Source organism: Pipistrellus kuhlii, unplaced genomic scaffold, assembly GCF_014108245.1.
Source record: "Pipistrellus kuhlii isolate mPipKuh1 unplaced genomic scaffold, mPipKuh1.p scaffold_m20_p_30, whole genome shotgun sequence".
NCBI lineage: Eukaryota > Metazoa > Chordata > Mammalia > Chiroptera > Vespertilionidae > Pipistrellus > Pipistrellus kuhlii.
The window spans coordinates 1666321-1688690 of record NW_023425530.1 but is presented as its reverse complement, the minus strand read 5'-3'; the positions used below and the strand labels follow the sequence as shown (position 1 = coordinate 1688690).

The following is a 22370-nucleotide window of genomic DNA, read 5'->3' as shown; positions in this document are numbered from 1 at the left end:
AATCTCAGAAATAATGACTTGGAAGACAGACAACTCTGGGTCCAAATGGAGGTATGACATCTCCTTTCCTTGAGGGCAATACCTGTCCAGGAGCTCCTGAGGCTGGGAGGTGACAGATTTTCCATGAAGACATGGCTGAATGGGTCTAGGGGTAACCAACAAAATAAAGAGGATCAACAATGAATAAATTTTTAGTATAATTATATCCCAAATATCACATGTGATATACTTATAGCCCCAAAAGGTCTTCATTCTGAATATGAAGTGAACTGGGCGTCCTGTGTCTTATCTGGCAACCCCAGCGTGGGGGAGACTGGGGGGGCAGAGGGGGGGCAGGAAGGCTCGGAGGACTGGGCAGTGGTGGTGAGAGCCGTGGTGCAGCTGCCTTTTCCTTCCCCTCCTCCACCACATGTGCACATGCTCAAGGGCAAATGTCCTTGACTCCGCTCACTGGGGACTGGAGGGTGGGGGTTGAGCCGCACACCGTGGAAGGAGATGAGCAAGAAGGAGGTGGGGCAAAATCACTAGGACATTATTTTCCAAATCAGAATTGGGTTACAGCCCCTTAACCAGGGACATTTTGGCCACGTCCCAGCTCAGAAGGCCACTCAGAAGCTGAAGACTGCCAATTATTTATTAAGAAACACAATTTTATTTTTTAAATTTTAAAAATATATATTTTATTGATCTTTTACAGAGAGGAAGGGAGAGGGAGAGAGTCAGAAACATCAATTGAGAGAGAAACATTGATCAGCTGCCTCCTGCACACTCCCCACTGGGGATGTGCCCGCAACCAATGTACATGCCCTTGACCGGGACCTGGGACCCTTGAGTCCCACGCCGATGCTCTATCCACTGAGCAAAACCTGCTAGGGCTATTTTTAAAATTTTAAAAATATGTTTTGTTGTTTTTAGAGAGGAGGAGAGAGATAGAAACACCAATGAAAAAGTAACATTGACCGGCTGCCTCTTGCATGCTCCCTATTGGGGATTAAGCCTGAAACCCAGGCATGTGCCCTGACCAGAAAGCAAACCTTTGACCTCTTGGTTCATGGATCGATGCTCAACCACTGCACCACACTGTCAGGGCTACCAGTGACTATAGAGTTATATGACTTTAGAACTGTGTGACTTTGTGTGTGTGTTTAAATATATTTTTATTGATTTCAGAGAGGAAGGGAGAGGGAAAGAGAGATAGCAATTTCAATGATGAGAAAAAAATCATTGATTGGTTGCCTCCTGCAGACCTCACACTGGAGATCTCACCCACAACCCAGGCATGTGCCACGATGACCAGAATCGAACCCCGGACCCTTCAGTCCGCGGGCTGATGCTCTATCCACTGAGCCAAACTGGCTAGGGTTCCATATTCTTTCTGGAAGTTCCAGAAGTCTCACCTCAACCCACATAATTTAGCAGAGGCGGCAAACTGGTGGCCCCTGGCCGGGTTTTATTTGGTTCAGCAGTTTTCTAAAAGGCAGGGCAGTGCTGGTACAGCCTGGAATTCCCAAGGACCTACCATCCCTGGGTGGCTCTCCGCAGGACAATGCTCTGCCCTGTCTAGGCAGCGCATGCTGCCACCCCTGGGGACATGTGAGTGGAGAACGTGGTTTACAGACCAAGAGGATAGTTATTTTGGAAGGGGGGAAAAAATCCCAATGGGTGTGGCTTCAGAAAGGAATTGGTCAGAGAGTCACGTCCAGGACCTCCTCCCTGCATTGTCTGGGTGGCGGTCTCTAAGCCTCAGTTTTCGCTCCTGGAAGACGGGGAAATGGGGACACAGGTGTTGGAGAAGTAAGGGGCGCTCTACAGCTGAGGGAGGGCAGGAGGCACTAGAGATCTGCTCACCATTGTGGTTAAAACTGATAAAATGCCGAAACCGGTTTGGCTCAGTGGACAGAGCGTCAGTCTGCGGACTGAAGGGTCCTGGGTTCGATTCCGGTCAAGGGCATGTACCTTGGTTGCGGGCGTATCCCCAGTAGGGGACGTGCAAGAGGCAGCTAATCAATTACTCTCTCTCATCGATGTTTCTAACTCTCTATCTCTCTTCCTCTCTGTAAAAAAATCAATAAAGTATATTAAAAAAAATGTTAAAATGTCGGGCCGGGTTTGGCTGCCTCACCCTTGTGCCCACGGTGGGGACGTGGTCCCTGACACACGGAGTTCTCACAGCCTCGGTTTGGCCACCGAAGAAAGGAGGCCCCGGGGTCACAGGACGGCGCTCCCCTCCCAGGGCCAAGTTCTGAGGGGGTCTGGACGGGGCGGGGGCGCCCTCGGCTGGACCCGGCGTCGTACGGGGTCTCCCCAACCCCCGGCACGTGCAGGGGGCGCGCGCCCGCCCCCGCCCCCCGAGCCCGGCCCTGCCGGGCCTTCACCGGGGTCTCCAACGTCCCGGGACGGAGGGGGCGTGGCCCGAGCGGCCCCCCACCGGATTGGTCCTCCGGGCCGTCACTCCCGGCGCCCGCCCCCGTATAAAAGCCCTCCCCGGGCCTGCCCGGACGGTTTCGGAGTTTGCCTCCAAGTCCCTGTTGCTGCGCCCCGGACGTCCCGCTGACCGCGGTGAGAGGCGGGTGCCGGTGGAGGTGGGGGACGGGGCCGCCGAGTCTTGGGGCGTCCCAGGGCTGGAAGCAGCGGGGAGGGCCTTCCCCGGGGTCCTGCCGGCCCCTGCGGCCTGAGGGGAGGGGTCTCCGGGGGCTGGGGGGTCCCCCCGCCCCCAGTCCAACTTGTGGACCAGGCTCAGACTTTCAAACGCTCTCCTCCCGATTCCTGGGGCTTCCGCTCTCCTCCCGGTTCCTGGGACTTCCGGAGGGACTTGCGAAAGAGCCCCCTAGAAGCGGCCGTAGGAAGGGGTGGGGGACAAACCCCCGTCCCAAACCACATCCTAGCCAAGTTGGAAGTGAATCTGCTTCCCAAACGCCTCCGAACGGCGCCGCTGCCGTCCTGCCCCGGAATCCCGCCCCCTCCGGGACTCCGAGCCCAGCCCGCCTCCGCCGCTCCCCGGGGAGCAGGCCCCCTCCCCGCGGATGGTCCGCCCCGCTTCTGACCCCGGAGGTCAGTGGCCGGCCCCGCCCCTTTCCCCCAGCGGATTGCGCAGGGGCGGGGGAGCGCTGGGGAGGGAAGGCCTACCCCTTATCTGAGGCCTTGGGACCTGTGTCGGGACTGAGAGGAGGGGCTGGGCCTGGAACCGGGAACTTTGGATCTTAGCGATCCTGGCTGCCGCTGGACTGACTGGACGGCTGGGCGACTCCATCAGTCCCAGCCCGCTGCAGGCAGGTTGTAGACCCCCGAGAACTTGAATGGGATGCTGGCATCTGCAGGGGTCGTCCTTGGCTATACAGGTTCCAGGGGGTGGGAAGGAGGACCTCTAAGCTGCCCAGGTGAGCTCAGGGGAAGGTGAGGTGGACTCAGGTGATGATCAACAGGGACTAGTGTGTCTCCTCACCCCACTTCCTGGTTGGGTAAGGTGCTTTTGTAACAAGTTGGGACCTATGGAACAAGCAGGACTCTCATTTCTGATGGTTTCCCTTGTACACCTCAGCCAGAGTGGTGTGGCATGGATCTGTTTATTGAGCACCTACTACGTGTCAGGCTAAGCACCACAGGAGCGGCATCTCCTCCAATCTGTGGGGACTCTGAGCTGGGAAAGGTTATCTAAGCTAAGAGGTATTGCTGTGGTTATAGAGGCTCCAAGTAGGGGTGCTGCCTTTGCAGGCTCCCGCTGCCGGTGAGGAGCAAAGCTAGGCTTAGAACCCGACTTTGCCCTGGCTCAGTTGGTTAGAGCGTCATCCTGCCCCCAAGCTTGCAGGGCACATACAAGAACCAGCCAACCAATGGACAAGGAAGTGGAACAATAAATCGATGTTTCTCTGCCCCCTTCCCATCTCTCTCTCTCAAAATCAATAAAACCTTTTAAAAAGCAAACCGGTTAAGACTCCAGAACTGATGCTCTCAAAACATCAAGTTGACCCAGCCGGCTTGGCTCAGTGGTTGAGTGTCGACCTGTGAACTAGGAGGTCACAGTTGGATTCCTGGTCAGGGCACATGCCCGGGTTGTGGGCTCAATCCCCAGTGTGGGGCGTGCAGGAGACAGTCAATCAATGATTCTCATTATTGGTGTTTCTATTCCTCTCCCTCTCTTTCTCCCTTCCTCTCTGAAATCAATAAAGATATATGTATTTTAAAAACACAAACATCAGGTTGCACTTTGGGGATGGTGAAACACAACTGGGCTTCTTTCCTCTAGAACAGTGGTCGGCAGACTCTCGAGCCACATGCGGCTTTTTGGCCCCTTGAGTGTGGCTCTTCCACAAAATACCACGGCCTGGGTGAGTCTATTTTGAAGGAGTGGCATTAGAAGAAGTTTAAGTTTAAAAAATGTGGCTCTCAAAAGAAATTTCAATCGTTGTACTGTTGATATTTGGCTCTGCTGACTAATGAGTTTGCCAACCACTGGTCTAGAAGGAAACTCAGAATCAAGGTCAGGCGTTCTGAACAGGCTCACTCCAGAACTGCCTTTGGGACCAGCCTTTAAGGCTGGCACTACTTTGAGCCCCATTTTACGGGGAGAGGACTGAGGCAAGCGGAGAGGAAGCTCCTTGCCCAGCACCGCAGTGTGGGCAGAGCTGAGGCTCTGGAATCTACCCTGTTTCCCCAAAAATAAGACAGTGTCTTATATTAATTTTTTCTCCCAAAGTTTCGCTAGGTCTTATTTTCAGGGGATGTCTTATCTTTCCATACGCTAGGTCTTATTTTTGGGGAAACACGGTAGTGTGAGGCTATTCTATCCATCTCATCTCACCGGGCCAGGAAAATGAAGCACGTATGGCTCGCATCCACCTGCAAATGTGTGATCAGACTCGTCTGAGGAGCCTCCCTCACCCTTCACACACCCGAGTCTGACTTGCAGTGGAGCCAGGCATGGTCTTTCTAACAGCTTCATAGCTTCTTTTACCTTTTGTCTTTTAAGCTTAAATTAAAAAAAAGTAATATTATCTACCTGGCTCAAAAGTCAGAAGCCTGCTGCAGCTACCCGATCTGCCTCCCTGAAAGGTGGCCACCTTGAACAGTTAGCTGTGTCTCCTTAAAGATTCTGGACAGCCTGGCTGGGTGGTTCAGTTGTTTGGATCAATGTCCTGTGCACAAAAGGTCTCAGGTTGGATTCCTGGTCTCGGCATGTACTGGAGGCAACTGATCGATGTTTCTCTCCTCCCTCTCCCTCTCCCTTCCTCTGTCTCTGTAGAGTCAATGAAAAACTTTCTTGAGTGATGATTTTTTTTTTAAAAAAGATTCTGTACAAATCCAAGTAAACACTTTTTATTACCTCATTCAAACCTTTGTCTCTTTGCAGTATCTTGGTCCATGTCAATTACATGTAAATACCCATTTTTTCCCCCCAGGGACTGGGCTAATCTGGTATTTTCTTTAGTCCCTTTCTGCTGGGCAAACAGGTTCCCAGTGTCTTGTGGACAACACAGGTACACCGCCTCTGCCCACTTGGCAATCCAAGTGTGAGACTGTCCTCACAGAGAGGTTTCTGGGCCAAAGGGAAGAGGCATCTTGAAACTTGGTAGCTGCTGGCAAATTGCGCTCTACAGTTTTGCTTCATAGGTGTCTCTGGAGTAATGAAACAGGTGAGCCCTCAGAGAGCTGCCCCCTGACCTTACCTTTCAAGGAATAGCCCTGGGTCAGCTGCGGCAGCACCGGGAGCGTGTTAGAACTGCAGGCTCTCTCTGAAACCGGTTAGCTCAGTGGATAGAGCGTTGGTCTGCGGACTGAAAGGTCCCGGGTTCGATTCCGGTCAAGGGCATGAACATTGGTTGCGGGCACATCTCTCATCGATGTTTCTAGCTCTCTATTCCTCTCCCTTCCTCTCTGTAAAAAATCAATAAAATATATTTTAAAAAAACAAAACAAACAAACAAAAAAAACTGCGGGCTCTCAGCCCTGCTGAATCACCACCTGCTCTTGAACGGCCCTCAGAACTGGGGTGTGTTGGGGTTGTCAGAGTGCAGGTGTGGGACGGACTGTGCCTGACTAGTCCATCTGTCCACAGTGCGTGCTTCTGAGAAATGTCTACCAATGAGCCAGAAGCCCCTGCCAACCCCCAGGCGACAGCTGAAGAACCTGTCCAGCAGGTGAGGAAGGTCTGCGGGTGCGGGGTGAGGCTTGCCACATCATGGCACCGGGGAAGCGAGCCAGGGCGCTGCTGGCCGCACATGGGGGTTAAGAGCGGTCTTTCTGACGGGGTGGGGAGAGCCAGCCGGCAGAGCTCCGACAGGTGCCCCACTAACAGGTGGGGCAGGAGAGCTGGGAATCCAGGGGCTCTTGGGAGAACAGGGGTACAGTGTGAAACTGCCTGGCTCCCCACCACCCAGAAAAATGTCCTCTGCCTCTGGAGGTCCTCTTAGGGTCCTCCTTCCAAGAAGTCAGTCCCCATCCTCCTCCCTCCTCCCACCCCCAGTTTAAATAAAAGCCCCTTTTCATAGACTATTGCGGTATCACCTACATGACATTAAATTCACCCTTTGAGGGTGCTACTCAGTGACTTTCAGTGAACTATCAGGTTCTGCAGCCATCACCACCATACAGTTTTAGAACATTTTTCATCTTGCCCAAAAGAGACCCAATACCCAGTAGTAGTCACCCCCACCCCACCTCCCTTTCCCCTTGACAACCACCCTAGTTTCAGTCTCTACGAGACCCTTTGTGTGGCTTCTTTTACTGAGTGTGATGTTTTAGGGGTTCATCCATGTTGAGTGTGTCAGTGCTTCATTCCACTTACCATAAAAATACCATTTTAACCATTTCAAAGAGTATCCAGTGCAGTGGCATTAAGTACACTTACAATGGGCAGCCATCCCCACTCTCTAATCCCAGAACTTTCTCATCAGCCCAAATGGAAATCCCATCCCCGTTAGAGTCACTCCCATTTCCTCCCCCACCCCAACCCCCACCCCCACCCCCGGCCCCCCGGCAGCCACCGCTCTGCTTTCTCTCTGTGGATTTACCTATTCTGGCGTGGCTGTGCACCATAAAACTACTTACAAACCAGCAGCAGTGGAATGGTGTTTAGCCATATAAAGGAATACAGTTCTGACATGTCCTGCAACACAGATGAGCTTTAAAGATATGCTCAGTGAAATAAGCCAGCCACAGAAAAGGCAATCGCTGTGTGACTCCACGTACATGAGGTTCCCAGGGAAGTCAGGCCCACAGAGACGGGAGTAGATGGTGGGACCCAGGGGCAGGGGATTGAGTGTTTATGGGCACAGAGTTTCCGTTTGGGAGGATGAGAAAGTTCTGGAGACAGATGGTGGTGGTGGTTATGCAACAGTTTGAATGTACAACAATGTGAATGCTGCTGAACTATACACTTTAAAATGGTTAAAATGGTCAATTTGATGTTGCCTACATTTTCCCACAATTAAAAAAAAAAAATAAAGCATTTATGTATGCTGCTACATAGATGAACCTTGAAAACATCATTCAGAAAGAAGCCAGATACAAAAAGCCACAAGAGGATATGATTTTGTTTATGTGAAATGTTCAGAATAGGCAGATCCATAGAGAGAGAAAGCAGACTAGTAGTAGCCAGGGCTGGAAGGAGGGGAGAATGAGTGACTGTTAATGGTTACAGGTTCCTTTTTGGGGTGATGGAAAAGTTCTAGAATGAGTGGTGATGATAGCACAACCTTGTGAGTCTACTAAAAACCACGCAATTGTGCACTTTAAAAAAGGTGACATTTATGATGCGTGAACTTGATCTCAATCAAGCTATTAGGAAAAAACCAGACAAGGATAAAAGTGTGCGGTGGTGGGACGACTTGGGCCGTGGGCCTAGTTTGCAGACCCAGCTTCTGACCGAAAGCTCTGCGAGAGTAGGGTTCTTGTCTCTTGTCACTGCCTGGTGCACAGTGGGTGTCAGACACATTCAAACACATGGGCCTCGGAGCTAAGACAAAGGAAGCTCAGTGCAGCCCTGAAATTCTAGCGTGGGCAGCTTCATGGGTCAACCTCCAGGGTGAGCTGAGCTGTTTCCTTGGCCGTGAGAGAGAGAGAGTGCTAGTGCCTGAGTTTCCGGCCCAGCGCCCCCGCCTCGCCACACCCGGCCCGGCCCACCTCAGCTCTTCTCCCACAGCCCAGCGTGGTGGACCGCGTGGCCAACATGCCCCTCATCAGCACCACCTGCAACATGGTGTCGGCAGCCTACACCTCCACCAAGGAGAGCCACCCCCACGTCAAGACAGTCTGCGACGCGGCGGAGAAAGGCGTCAAGACCCTCACAGCGGCTGCCGTCAGTGGGGCCCAGCCCATCCTGTCCAAGCTGGAGCCCCAGAGTGAGTGAAGCCCCGGGAACATGGAACCTCCCTTCCTGGCTGTTTTGGGAAGGTCTGCCTCGCCCCCGGCCCTGTCCCCCCAAACCAGGGGCTGACCTTCCCGGGACCCCTTGAGATGCTCACGTGCAGTAACCATCCTATTTCTGTCTTGTTCCTCCCCCCTGTAGTCACATCAGCCAGTGAATACGCCCATAAGGGGCTGGACAAGCTGGAAGAGAACCTGCCTATCCTACAGCAGCAGACGGGGAAGGTACAGACCGCCGATGCCAGGAGCCCTGGGCACCGGGACCTGCCTGGGTATTGAGTCTGTGGTCCACCTGGACCACTAGTGAAATAGACACGTGTGACAGCTTACTCTCTGACCCTCTTCTGCATGCCCCTCATACCCCAAACCCATTCCCCACTGAGCAGGTGGATGAATGATCTCAATGCCAGCCAGATCTGCTCAGAACCCCCCCCCATTTCCCACCTGCCCAGAAAAAAGCCAAAGCTCCGTGCCCCCCACCACACACACACACACAGCCCACATGGCCCCACCTGATCTGGCCCCACCATCTCTCTGCCCTCATCGCCCACTTCTCTTGCTCCATTCCAGCCACGCTGGCCTTCATACTCAGTGTTCAGTAACATCAGACACAGTGGTGGGACAGTTGTTGCCCTCATGGAACTCACTCTGGGGAGGGGAGGGAAGCAACAGTGAACACCTGCTCAGGCCTAGCCCAGGACCTTTGCACATGCAGTACCTTCTCTGTGGACCAGGTTTTTCGTTTTTATTGTTATTAAAAATATATATCTTTATTGAGCCCTAACTGATTTGGCTCAGGGGATAGAGTGTCAGCCTGTGGACTCAAGGGTCCCAGGTTCGATTCTGGTCAAGGGCATGTACCTGGGTTGTGGGCACATTCCCAGTAGGATGTGTGCAGAATGCAGTTGATCAGTGTTTCTCTCTCATTGATGTTTCTAACTCTCTCTCCCTCTCCCTTCCTCTCTGTAAAAAAATCAATAAAATATATTTATATTTATATATATATATATATATATATATATATATATATATATATATATCTTTATTGAATTCAGAGAGGAAGAGAGAGGGAAAGAGAGATAGAAACATCAATGATGAGAGTGAATAACTGATTGGCTGCCTCCTGTACGTCCCCTACTGGGGATGAAGGCCGCAATTCAGGCATGTGCCCTTGGCCAGAATCGAACCTGGGACCTTCTGTCCACAGGCCAACGCTTTATCCATTGAGCCAAACCAGCCAGGGCCTTCCTTTCCCTCTTAAAGATTCTAGCTCTGCACTGCTTAGAACTTTCTTTGAGGTATATGTACTTTCTCTTCACTGTCCAATATGAAAACCACGAGCCATACAAGACTATGAGTCTTTAAACTGTGTCTAGTGTGATTGAAGAACTCAATTACTAACTTTAATTATTGTAAATTTAAATAGTTACTTTTGTTGTTGTTAATCTTCACCCGATGATATTTTTTCCCATTGATTTTTAAAATCCATGTTTTTATTCATTTTTAGAAGGAGACGAAGGGACAGAGAGAGATAGAAACATCGATGAGAGAGAAAAATCAATTGGCTGCCTCCTGCATAGACCCCACTGGTCTTAACTGCAATACTGGATCAGTGTTCACCCTTTGGATCACGCAGGAGCAGGAACTCCTCCCTGGGCCTCCCTAGAGGTTGGGGTGCAGGCGTGGGGCTACCTAGGTACAGAGGAGTGCAGAGGTGCTGATGCTGGCCTGCCTTGTAGGTCCTGGCGGATACCAAGGAGCTCGTGTCGTCTAAGGTGTCCGGGGCCCGAGAAGCAGTGGCCAGCGCCAAGGACACAGTGGCCACCAGAGTGACAGAGGCAGTGGATGTGACCCGGGAAGCTGTGCAGAGTGGCATGGACAAGACCAAGTCCGTGGTGACCAGCGGTGTTCAGTCGGTCATGGGGTCCCGCATGGGCCAGATGGTGCTGAGTGGGGTGGACACAGTGTTGGGCAAATCAGAGGAATGGATGGACAACCACCTGCCTATGACAGACGCGGAGCTGGGTGAGTGTGGCCCATGGGCCTGAGACCCCTCCCTGGGCTTCCCAACCTGGGCCCCTCTTAGCTACCTGGAGTCTGTCCACTTGCATGAACATTTAAAAAAACAAACTAATGCCAGAGGTGGGGAGACGGGGTGGTGAGGGAACAGCAGAGAAGAGTCTGGGTGATTTCATTCAGGATTTAAGCACCTGCTGAGCACCAGACCCTGTTCCAGACACAGGGACACAATCAGTGAGCAAGACGGAAGCCTCTTCGCAGTACTGATGATAGAACCGTGACCAGTGTTCGAGAGAGAAAAATCAGCGTGCCAGGAGGGGGTGGGAGAGGGTTTCAGAACACAATATGGATGAGGAAGTTTGCATTGTTAGAGGTCCCATGGGAAGGCGGCATTTGAGCACAGAGCTGGAGGCAGAAGGGAGCTAGCCATCTCCATGTCTAGGCTGAGAATGGTCCCAGGAGAGGGAACAGTCCATGCAAAGACCAGGAAGCAGAGCCTTGCCTGTGTGTTGGAAACACAGCCATGAGGAGAGAAAGTGAGGGCAGGGGAGGGACAGGAGCAGGTCTTGGAGTGCAATGTAGGCCAAAGTGAGGAATAAGGGTCTGACCCTGAGGAAGGAGCACTGGGGATGGAGATGGGGGGTGAGGGCAGAGGAGCCACTGGACCTGAGGAAGGTGCTTACAGGCACCCTCTGGTGGCTGCTGCTGGGAGGACAGGCTGGGAGGCAAGGGTGGGAGCTGAGAGACCAGGGCAGATGCAGCTGTCCCGGTCCAGGCCCCTGAAAATGGGCCCTGACCCAGGTGGGGTAGTAATGAAGAGAAATAGACAAACTGGGGATAAAACCATCGGAGACCAAGCAGCCAGTCCTGCTCATGGTCTGTACTTGTCCTCTCATGCCCATGGCTCTGGTGGTGGCTCTTGATGCCACATTTGGAAGATGGCCTTCTTTGTCACATGCCGGGACTTTAATGTGCCAGTCTTTCAGCTTCCAATGCCCACGGCAGCGAGGCCCATGAGGGCTGTAGGTGGCGAAGCACCATGTTCCTTCCAAGGGCAGCTTGGCCCCAGCCCACTGGCCATGGCTGGTTTGTTTGAATGAGGAGCCAAATATCTGGGAGAAAGAAAAAAGTTGAAGATGGGCAACATCAGGGTTTCCCAACTGCTGCGCTGCTAACACTGGGGCCTGGTTGCCCTCTGTGCGGCCATCCTGGGCACTGTGGAGGCTAAGCAGCATTTCTGGTCCCCAGATACCCGATGCCAGGAGTACCCCAGTTGTGGCAACCACAAATGTCCCAAGACATTGCCCAGCGTCCCCTGGGGGGCAGAATTGCTCCCAGATGAGAACCGCTGCTCTGCCTGTTCTGGGACTTCATATATAGCATGTGGAATCACGTGATTCCCTGATGGGTGGACAGCCAGTCTTTATCTCCAGCTCTTTTTCCATCTGGGATTCCCACAGATCGCTCGTGAAAGTGTCGCTTCTTTCTCTGTAGCTGGAACACTTCCATGGAGAAAGTTCTCGCTAATTTTGATTACCCCGAGGTACAGCTTATTGAGGAAGAGCAGGGAAAATAGCATGATGGGTGGGTTCACCAGTGCCCTCCATGGGTCCTTAGCAGTTTTGTGTTATAGGTCTGAACACATGGATTAGCACGACATATTCCAGTCCGGAGTGTTAATTTTGCTGACACTTCATCTGTCCCATTATTTGTGGCCTTGGGAACCCTCTCGAGTTAGCCGTGATCCACGCTTCTCCCTGGAGCTCGGGGGAGGGCAGGCCCTGGTGCTCGGAGGCGCTCCAGGAGGCTGGCGAGCTCCAGTCCTGCAGCAAGTGGCTTGAGCGCGGCATGTCACTTGTCCTTTTGATTTCCAAAACCCAACTCTGAACCTCTTGAAGGATGGGACCTGGCTGATGTTTTCCCTGCCGAACCCCAGGCCAGTGCCTGCTGCCTCCGTAAGAGCCAGCTGTGGGCCTTGGCCCTGAAGGCAGGAGGAGAAAGCAGGGTCTGCTGGAGGAAGGTCTTGAGCCAAGCCTGAAGCCACAGCAGAGAACAGATCCGTCTGAGCAGCTTTGATTTTTTTGCATCCATCCACTAAGGATGAAATCACTGTGCACACCGTGCTTACGGTTCTGGGTCGCCTGTAGCTATGAGGAGCTGTTGCAGTGTCTTATTAGAACGAGGTGTGTCCTGGTGCGGTGGCTCAGTGGTTGAGCATCGACCTATGAACCAGGTCAGGGTACATCAATTGCAGGCTCAGTCCCCAGTAGGGGGTGTGCAGGAGGCAGCCAATCAGTGATTCTCATCATTGATGTTTCTGTCTCTCCCTGTCACTTTCTCTCTGAAATCAATAAATATATATATATATATATTTAAGAAGAACTAGGAGTGTTAGTCTGGGGTTCGTGTTAGGAGAACAGCCCTTCCCCCGCCCCCAGGATTCTTCCCTTTGCCCAGGGCACCTCCATGGGACCTTGCCAGCTTGCTCAGACATGCCAGGAATGCCAGATATACTTGGCCTAAATGACAAAGCTGCTTTCACTTCCAAGGACAGAGCTCAGGAGCGCCCAGAGAGCCATGGAGAAGTTCTAGAAATCAGTAGAGTTTAGGTTAGTCTTTGTAAACCCCCTTTGGTGGAGAATAGGGGGGAATCCATTTTTCTCACAACACAGGCTTTTATTTTTGCTGCCTCAAATTGTTGCATGTCTTTTTTGTTCAGGTTTTTATTTTATTTATTATTATTTTAAATATATATTTTATTTATTTTTTACAGAGAGGAAGGGAGAGGGACAGAGAGTTAGAAACATTGATGAGAGAGAAATATCCATCAGCTGCCTCCTGCACACCCCCTAGGTGTGTGCCTGAAACCAAAGTACATGCCCTTGACCAGAATCGAACCCGAGACCATTCAGTCCGCAGACTGACGCTCTATCCACTGAGCCAAACCGGTTTCGGCTGTTCAGGCTTTTAAATGTCAGCCTGAAATAATTCTTCTATGACAGTAGTCAGCAAACTGTGGCTCGTGAGTCACATATGGCTCTTTGGCCCCTTGAGTGTGGCTTGGTGTTAAAACCACTTCTTCAAAATGGACTCGCCCAGGCCAAAAACTGACTTCTGTGCATGGGCCACAATGTTTCAATCGCACTGTACATGCGCACCCACACGTGTTATTTTGTGGAAGAGCCACATTCAAAGGGCCAAAGAGCCGCATGTGACTCATGAGCCGCAGTCACATGAAATCCTATGTTGACCTGTTGTGTGATAAGGTAAGCTTTCAATCAGAGGACATCTCTTCCCAAGCTGACTATAAAGCCCATCTAGTCCACTACCTGCTTTTACATATAAAGTTTTATTGGCACATAGCCACACCCATTTGTTTATAGTCTCGTCTGTGGCTTCTTTGGCATGGTAAAGGTAGGGCTGAGTAATTGAGGCATGGTATAGCCTACAAAACCAAAAATACTGACTGTATGGCCCCACACAGAAAAAGTTCACCAATTCCTGGGTTAGAGTATGTTTCTTCCAGAATTTCGTGTTTATAAAAATAACTGAATTCCTCTGACTGAAAGCTTACCTTATCACACAACAGATCAACATAGGATTTCATTGCTTTATTTTCCACTGCCTTTCACTTCTGATACAGTGCCTGAGCCAGAGGATCTGCACAAATATGTGGCTAAAATGGAGGTTTCACTTTATCATCAGATCAGCTCTGCTGTCCAGTCTGACCAGAGCTCATCTCTCATGTTATCTTGGTCATATGTTTGTGTTCCCTGTACTGTTTATTTTATAATCTTTTTAAAAATCCTCATCTGAGGATATTTTTTTCCCACTGATTTTTAGGGAGAGTGAAAGGAAGGGGGAAAGAGAAAAAAACATTAGTGTGAGAAAGAGGCACAGCCATTGGTTGCCTCCTGCATGTGCCCCAAATTGGACCGGGAATGAACCTGCAACCCAGGTACATGTCCTTGACTGGGAATTGAACCCACAACCCTTTGTGATGATGCTCTACCATTGAGCCACACTGGCCAGGTCTATTTGATCATCTTTATGTTAAATTTTCCTGATTGTTTTAGAATCTTTATCACTTACTATAAATAAAAAGCCATATAATTGGCTGTAAATAATAAAAAATAGCTAAACTTTCATTTGTGTGCCTCTTTTGAGTATAGGATAGTCCAAATTTCACACTTCAGGTGATTCTGGCTTACGTGGGGTACAGGAGAAATTGAGGCTTACTGGCAAAATGGCTTCTGCTTAGACTGCAGGGTAGCAAACATTTTCTTAACAGGCCAGGTAGTAAATATTTTTTGGCTTTTTGAGCCACACAATCTTTGTTACAACTGCTCAACTCTACCATCATAGCATGAAAGCATAGATGATTGGTAGATGAATGTGTGTGACGAGGTGCCGATAAAACTTTATTTATAAGGGCAGGTAGCATTTGGCTCAGGCCATAGTTTGTGGCTCCCTGCCATAGGTCTTTATAAAGCAAGTGAGTTAGTAAGTCTGGATTAAACCCCAATCAGGTTATTTATAAAATTTGAAGTTGTGTTTTGTTTTAAGATATGTTTTTATTAATTTCAGAGAGAGGGAGGGAGAGAGAGCCAGCAACATCAATGATGAGAGAGAATCATTGATCACCTGCCTCTTGCATGCCCCCTACTGGGGACTGAGCCTGCCACCCAGGCTTGCGCCCTGTCCGGTAATGGAATTGTGACCTCCTGGTTACTAAGTGCAAACTTTTCACTGCGAAGTTCAAATTTAAAGGAGCAGGATAACATCACCAGGAAAGGCAGTTTCCATACTCTGTCTTATACCTGCATGAGCACTTTCTGGACTAGTTATCACTGCTTATTAAGAAGCTTCTCATGTATTAATAGCTCAAACTTCTCTCATCAAGTATGGTGGAGAACACGGGTTCAAATGGCTGAGCTCCAAGTCCTGAGGTGCTCCTTTCAGGCTGTGTGGCCTTGGGCAAGTCGATTAACCCCTCTGAACTCCAGTTTTCTCAACTGTAAAAGTGGGAGAACAGTGCCTTCCTCAGAGCTGTTAAGATTTGACAGGAATTCACAGGAAGCATCTAGAACATTGTGAAAGATTGGCCACTATTAATATATTCCAGGCACTGGTACTGGGTCAGCTGACATTTTTATGAAGGACTCGATAATAATTATTTTAGTCTTCGTGGGGCAAGAACCCACGCACTCCACTGTTGTAGTCTGAAAGTAGCCAAAGACAATATATGTATAAGGAACATGCATAATTGTTTTCACTGGTTGTACAAAACCGGAAACAATTTGGATGTGTAGTTTGCAGACCCTCGTGCTACCCTAGTAAGTCTGGATTTAAACCCCAATCAGGTTACTTATAAAATGCAGAGTTTTGTTTTGTTTTAGGATGTTTTAATCCTGGGAAGTTTGTTTCTCATCACACCCATTTCGCAGGTGGGGAAAAGTGAGGCAAGGAAGTCCTTCACTCCGAGGCCTCAAAGCTTGCAAGCATCAGACCCGCATAAACTTTTGGGCAGTCCATGCGAGACACATACTCTGAAGTGTGCACCCGGGGAGCCTGAGCTGCTTGCTCTCTCTGCATCCCAGTCTTCCTAATGCTTCTGCCCCTCCCCCCTGCAGCCCACCTGGCCACCACTCTGGAGGGCGCCGACGTGGCCTCCATCGCCTCAGTGCAGCAGCAGCGGCAGGAGCAGAGCTACTTCGTGCGCCTGGGCTCCCTGTCGGAGCGGCTGCGCCAGCAGGCCTTCAGACACTCGCTGAGCAAACTGCAGCACACCAGGCAGAGGGCCCAGGAGGCCCTGCTGCAGCTGATGCAGGCCCTCAGCCTGGTGAGACCCCGCCCACGGGGGGCGAGGGGGCGTGGCACCGCACGGCAGCATCCGCTTCACAAACCTTCCCCAAGCCTAGTGGCCAGCGCTCACCATTCTCCACAGCCACTGGGCTGGTCCATGGGCTGTGGGCCTGCGTGAGTGCAGGGGCCGCTGTAACAGAGTCCCATAGTCTGGGCAGCTTAAACAACAGACATTTCTTACTCATTGTCCCAGTTCTGGGGGCTGGAAGTCCAAGCTCAGGTGTTGCCAGGCTTGGTTTTTCCTGAGGTGTGCCCGTTTCGCTGCAGATAGCCATCTTCTTCCTGTGCCCTCACGTGGCTATCCCTCTGTGAGTGCCTGGTCTTTTCTTCTAAGGACACCAGATACGGAGTAAGGCCCCCCTCTTTGACAACCCGACCTGCAGTATAGTCACACTCAGGGCCAGGGGGTTAGGGCTTCAGCGTGTGCATGTGGAGGGGACAGAGTTCAGCCCTGACAGGCCGGCTGGAGGCTGGGCCTCTGTGGGCTCCTCCCCTAAGACAGCTCTTCCCGAAAGTGGTCTGAGGGACCCACGTGCGCTGAGAGCACATAGCACTTTTCCTTTTGTTGAAAGTCAGTTTCATAGACATATGATTGACGCACAATAAAAACCACCCCTTTCCAAGGGTAGCACTTGAGGAGTTTTATAAATACAAATGGCCATGTCACTGCCATCGAAATTGAGATTTGGAATATTTCCATCACCCCATACAACTAGTTCCCCCTGCCTCTTTACAATCAAATCCCCCACCCAGGTCTTTTATTTTTCTGTTCCCTAAAGAGCTAAATTGCTGTTATTAACTTCCTCTGCTAACTATGTCTCCTCTCTTTTAAAATATTTTTAATTGTGGAAAACCACATGTAACATAATGTTACCATCATAACCATTTGTAAGTACAGCTCCGTGGCGTTAAGCACATTCAACACTGTTGTGCAGCCATCACCACCTCCCATCTCTAGAATTTTCTCATCTTCCCAAACTGACACTTGGTCCCCATTAAACACTAACTCCCATCTCTCCTCCCTCAGCCCTGGTCCCCACCGTCTACTTTCTGTTTGTGGATGTACTCCTCTGAGCATAATGTCCTCCAGGTTCAGCCCACTGTAGCAGTTGTCAGCTTTGCCTTCCTTTTTTTTTTTTTTTTTTTTATATATTTTATTGCTTTTTTACAGAGAGGTAGGGAGAGAGATAGAGAGCTAGAAACGTCGATGAGAGAATAACATCGATCAGCTGCCTCTTGCACACCCCCTACCAGGGATGTGCCTGCAACCAATGTACATGCCCTTGACCGGAATCGAACCTGGGACGTTTCAGTCCACAGACTGACGCTCTACCACTGAGCCAAACCGGCTTCGGCCCTTTTTAAGGCTGAATGATGTTCCATCACAAGCACTTTTAAGCCTCTGCTCTTCCATCTGTGACCTGTTGGCCACAGCCTGTCAGGCAGCCAGGCCTGGTGCAAGGGGAGGGGAAAACAGACAAAATGGGAAAATTGCTGCAGAAAATTTGTGGTCACCGGGTAGCTATGGAAACAGCATGTAAAAATTCCTCCCTGACCTCCCGGATCTCAGAGAAAAGGAGGGCTCCCCAGGCTCCTGTGGAAACCCCCTCCCCCGGAATGTGCTGGGCTGTGAGCTTGGCCAGGCCGGAGGCAGCCTCTCTCACTGCTCTCTGTCCTCCAGATGGAGAGTGTCAAGCACGACGTCGATCAGAAGCTGGTGGAAGCTAACGAGAAACTACACCAGATGTGGCTCCACTGGTACCAGAAGCAGCGCCAGGGCATGGAGAAGAGCCTAGCGCAGCCAGAGGTACCCATTGTGGGGCGGGCATGGTGCGTGGGGCCCTGACTTCCCTTTCCACACCTGTGTTTGATGGACCAACCGCCTGAAATGCTGCCCCAGCCTCGCCTGCCTCCCGTTAACTGCTTTCAGGACTCACCACACCTCCCCTGGGAAGCCTGCCTGGTTTTCTGCTCCTGCTTGTGGGTGTTGTTTCTCAACCTGGGATGTGTCTCAACCTCCTCAGTTCTAAGCTACGTCTTAAAACTTTTGTAACCTTCCCTCCCCTACTGCAGCGTCCTATCGGATCTTCGTTTCACCCGTCTGGCTCCTAGTAACTGGTTCCTCCAGTCTAGCCCACGCACTGGCCCCTTGTACCTGCTCTGACTTTTGCCACCTGTACCATCATTCATCTCAGCTTTCATTGAGTCAACAACATCTAACACAATTCTCACACCTCATTCTGAACCATACCCCCGTCTGAGGCCTATACTGACACTAGAGCTTCTCAGATATCAACAGACATAAGACAATCTGCAGGGCTATTAAGGTGAAATTAGCTCAACTTGTTCTTGGCTGTTCACAGCAGCATTATTCACAGTGGCCACAAGGGGAAACAGCTGACTGATGAGTGGATGGATGGACAAAATGTGGCCCATCCATGCAATGGAATGTTACTCAGACATAAGAAGGAGTGATACACACTAGGACATGAATGAACTGTGAAGACAATAGGCTCAATCAAAGAAACCAGACAAAAACAGACAACCAAAAAACACATAAATATGATTTCATTTGTGTGAAATGCCCGGAACAGGCAAATTCACAGAGAGAAAGTGAATTAGTGGTGCAGGGGCTGAGGAGGGAGTTCCTTCTGGAGGTGATAGCATGTCCTGGAATTAGAGGTGGTGGTTCACAACCTCATGATTAAACTAAAAACCACTAAAAGGGTGAATTTTCTTATATGTGAGATATATATATGTGTGTGTGTGTGTTTGTGTGTGTGTGTGTGTGTGTATGATTAAATGAGTTCATAAGTGAAGCACATCTGCTATAAAAGTGACATTTATAAAAACTCCATGACTATCTCTATAAATGCATCACTGCTCAGCATTCAGACCCAAACTGCCGAAACCTTGTGTCTTCCTCCCACTGCTGAATGCAGCAGCAGAAGATGCAGATTTTGACTCTTGTCAGCAGCTCCCTTGCAGGTTCAAGTCCAGAGCCCTCAGCTGACAGTGCTCAGGGTGGTCCTGCTCTATCTCCTTCCTGGCTGGGAAACGTTCTTCTAGACCTTCTCTTTTTTCCCCCCAACTATTAAAAAATCAATTTTGAGATATAAAAATATCTTGTACTTTAAAAAAAATTATAATTATTTTTAAAAATATATTTTATTGATTTTTTACAGAGAGGAAGGAAGAGGGATAGAGAGCTAGAAACATCGATGAGAAAAACATTGACCAGCTGCCTCCTACACACCCCCTACCAGGGATATCCCCACAACTAATGTACATACCCTTGACCGGAATCGAACCTGGGACCTTCAGTCTGCAGACCAACACTCTATCCACTGAGCCAAACCGGTTTCTGCAAAAAAATTTTTTATAATTACTGAGATATAGTGCACATACTATACAATTCACCCCTTTAAAGTATTCAGTGGTTTTTAGTATACAGATGTTCCTCAACTTACAATGGGTTACTTCCTGATAAATCCATGGTAAGTGGGAAATATTGTCAGTCGAAAATGTATTTGATACCTCTAACCTACTGACCGTCACAGCTAAGCCCAGCCCACCACGAACATGCTCAAACACATACATTAGCCTTCGGTTGGGCAAAATCCTCTGGCTGCCACTGCCCGCACCACAGGATAGTACTGGACCACACATCGCCAGCCCAGAACAAGATCCACATTCAAAATGTAAAGTGTGCTTACTCTTTTGCACCATCATGAAGTTGAAATCTCAGAACCATCCTAAGTTGGGGACTCTTGCTGGGGACATCCTCACCTAGTTTGCTTCCCACTTCTTTGGGCCTACCCAGCCCCCCTGTTTTTAGTCCCCTTTTCTGATTTCTTCTCATCTCCCTAAGTTCAGAATGGTGGAGCCACCCAGCACCCAGGCCCTAGGTCTCTTTTTCCGTTTTCTTTAATATGCACACACCCCAACCAGGGACCCAGCTCACAGCCTGGGGGTGTGCCCTGCCTGGAACGGAGCTGCCGCCTTATTGGTGTGCAGGACAGTGCTCCCACCAGCTGACCACGGCGGCGCCTCACTCCTCCCGCCGCTGAGTAATATTCCCGCGAGGGGCCGCAATGTGTGGTTTGCTCAGATGGTAGGTTCACCAGATGGTTGTCCCCGCTTTGGGCTGTTGTGAATAGTGCTCCTCTGAACACGGCTGTGCAGGTTTTTGTGTGGATGTGTTTCCATTTCTCTTGGGTAGTTAACGAGGTGGAGTACTGCTGGGTTCCGTGGTAACTGTGGTTTAACATCTTGAGGAGCCACCGGTCTGTTTTCCACAGTGACTGCACCACTGGCCAAGCCCGGGGCTCCGCGGGCTCCTGTCCCTGCTGCCTTCCTGCTCTCCGTCTTGGCGTGAAGCTGTCCCAGTCGGTGTAAAGGGGGTTTATTGTGGGTTTGAGCTGCATTTCCCCATTGGCTAGTGAAGTTGAACATCTTGTGCTTATTGGCCATCTGTCTGTCTTCTTTGGGGAAATGTCTGTGCCTGTTTGACCTGTGTATATCTCATGGTTCAAAACTCTTAAGAGCCAGCCCTGGCTGGTGTGGCTCAATTGGTTGAAACATTGTCCCAAACCCCAGAAGGTGGAGGGTTCAATTCCCGGTCAGGGCACATACCCAGGTTGTGGGCTTGATCATCAGTTGGGTGCATGCAGAAAGTGGCCAATTGAAGTTTCTCTCTCGCATACCCTGTTTCCCCGAAAATAAGACAGTGTCTTATATTAATTTTTTCTCCCAAAGTTGCACTAGGTCTTATTTTCAGGAGATGTCTTATCTTCCCATGCACTAGGTCTTATTTTCGGAGGATGTTTTATTTTCGGAAAAACACGGGTAGATGTTTCTCTCTTTCTCTCCCTCCCTCTCTCTAAAAATCAACAAAATTAATTTTTTTAAAAACCCCAAAACTCTAAGAACCGGTATTCCGAACGATAGTGCGAGGCGGTCTTCCTATGGAAGGTTTTCCTAAAGGCGGGCGCGAGAACCCCGTTTCCCTTTTCCCAAAGCAGTGATCCTGATCGCCCCCACCCCACTCTCCCTTCTCAGCAGGTGGAGTTCCAGACGCTCAGCATGCTGCGTGACATCGCCCAGCAGCTGCAGGCCACCTGCACCTCGCTGGGCTCCAGCCTCCAGGGGCTGCCCGCCCACGTGAAGGACCAGGTGCACCAGGCTCGCCGCCACGTGGAGGACCTCCAGGCCACCTTCTCCGGCCTCCATTCCTTCCAGGACCTGTCCAACTCCATCCTGAAACAGAGCCGCGAGAGCGTTGCCAAGGCCCGGGAGGCCCTTGACCACATAGTCGAGTACGTGTCCCAGAACACGCCCATCACCTGGGTGGTGGGACCCTTCGCCCCTGGAGTCGCTGAGAAAGCCCCAGAAGAGAAGAAGTAGGAGAAGCAGGAAGGGGGTTCAGGGCTCAGTCTGTTCCCGAGCGGTCAGCAAGGAGCGCTGGACCCCCTTGCCTCCCAGCCCATCATGCCTGGGGAGTTGGGATCCTCCAAACAGACCATTCTGGGCCTGGAGGAAGTGTTCTGAGCCTTACCTCATCGGTCATTGATGTGAGGTTTCTGAAAAATGGTTTTCTGAAGGTTTTAAATTTTTTTAGAAGAAGGTTCCAAAACTATTTTTTTTCCTTCCCTAAAAGCCAGGGATCTAGCTCTTCTATCCCATTTCTTTTTCTACATCAGGGGCCAGAGCCCCGTCTTTAGTCCCGGACTTGGACTTCTGGTCTGTGAAGTGGGCCTCCTGCGGCAGGGAGGGGCTGCCGGGTGCATTGTAGAGCGGGAGGGGGCGAGGCCTGCCTGGCAGGCCGGAGGTGCCTGGAGCTTCAGTGTTGCCTTAATAAATTTTATCTGCAGCTGAGTACAGGCATGTGTGTGTCTCTGTGTGTTCCCAGCAGCTGAGCAATTCTGGCGTCTCTGTGGCTGGAATGTTTGCTCTGCTCACAAGGGTGGGCAGGGGTGGACTTGCTGGTTTGAAGTCTGGCGCTCAGTGCCTCAGACAGGGCCCATAATGAATATCAGCCATGTGCCCACCGCCCTTGCTTGGCCTGGACGTTGCTGAGAAGGGCCGGTGCAGGGGCCTTCCATCCCTGCCCTGGCGTGTGGGGT

The 22370-nt window shown here is 50.6% G+C and overlaps 1 protein-coding gene across 2 annotated transcripts; it reads left to right on the top strand.

Annotated features, from left to right (window-relative positions):
* Positions 1-2437: 2437 nt before the first annotated feature.
* On the top strand, positions 2438-22122 carry PLIN3 (perilipin 3). 2 transcript variants are annotated; one of them, XM_036459934.2, is made up of 8 exons: positions 2438-2559; positions 6053-6134; positions 8138-8336; positions 8504-8586; positions 10101-10386; positions 16014-16222; positions 17927-18052; positions 21310-22122. In XM_036459934.2, the coding sequence occupies exons 2-8, from the start codon at positions 6069-6071 to the stop codon at positions 21649-21651; spliced, it is 1311 nt and encodes a 436-aa protein (XP_036315827.1). In that variant the 5' UTR covers positions 2438-2559; positions 6053-6068; the 3' UTR covers positions 21652-22122. The 2 variants fall into 2 exon arrangements, with proteins under 2 accessions (XP_036315827.1, XP_036315826.1); XM_036459933.2 differs by having other exon boundaries at positions 21307-22122.
* Positions 22123-22370: the final 248 nt, after the last annotated feature.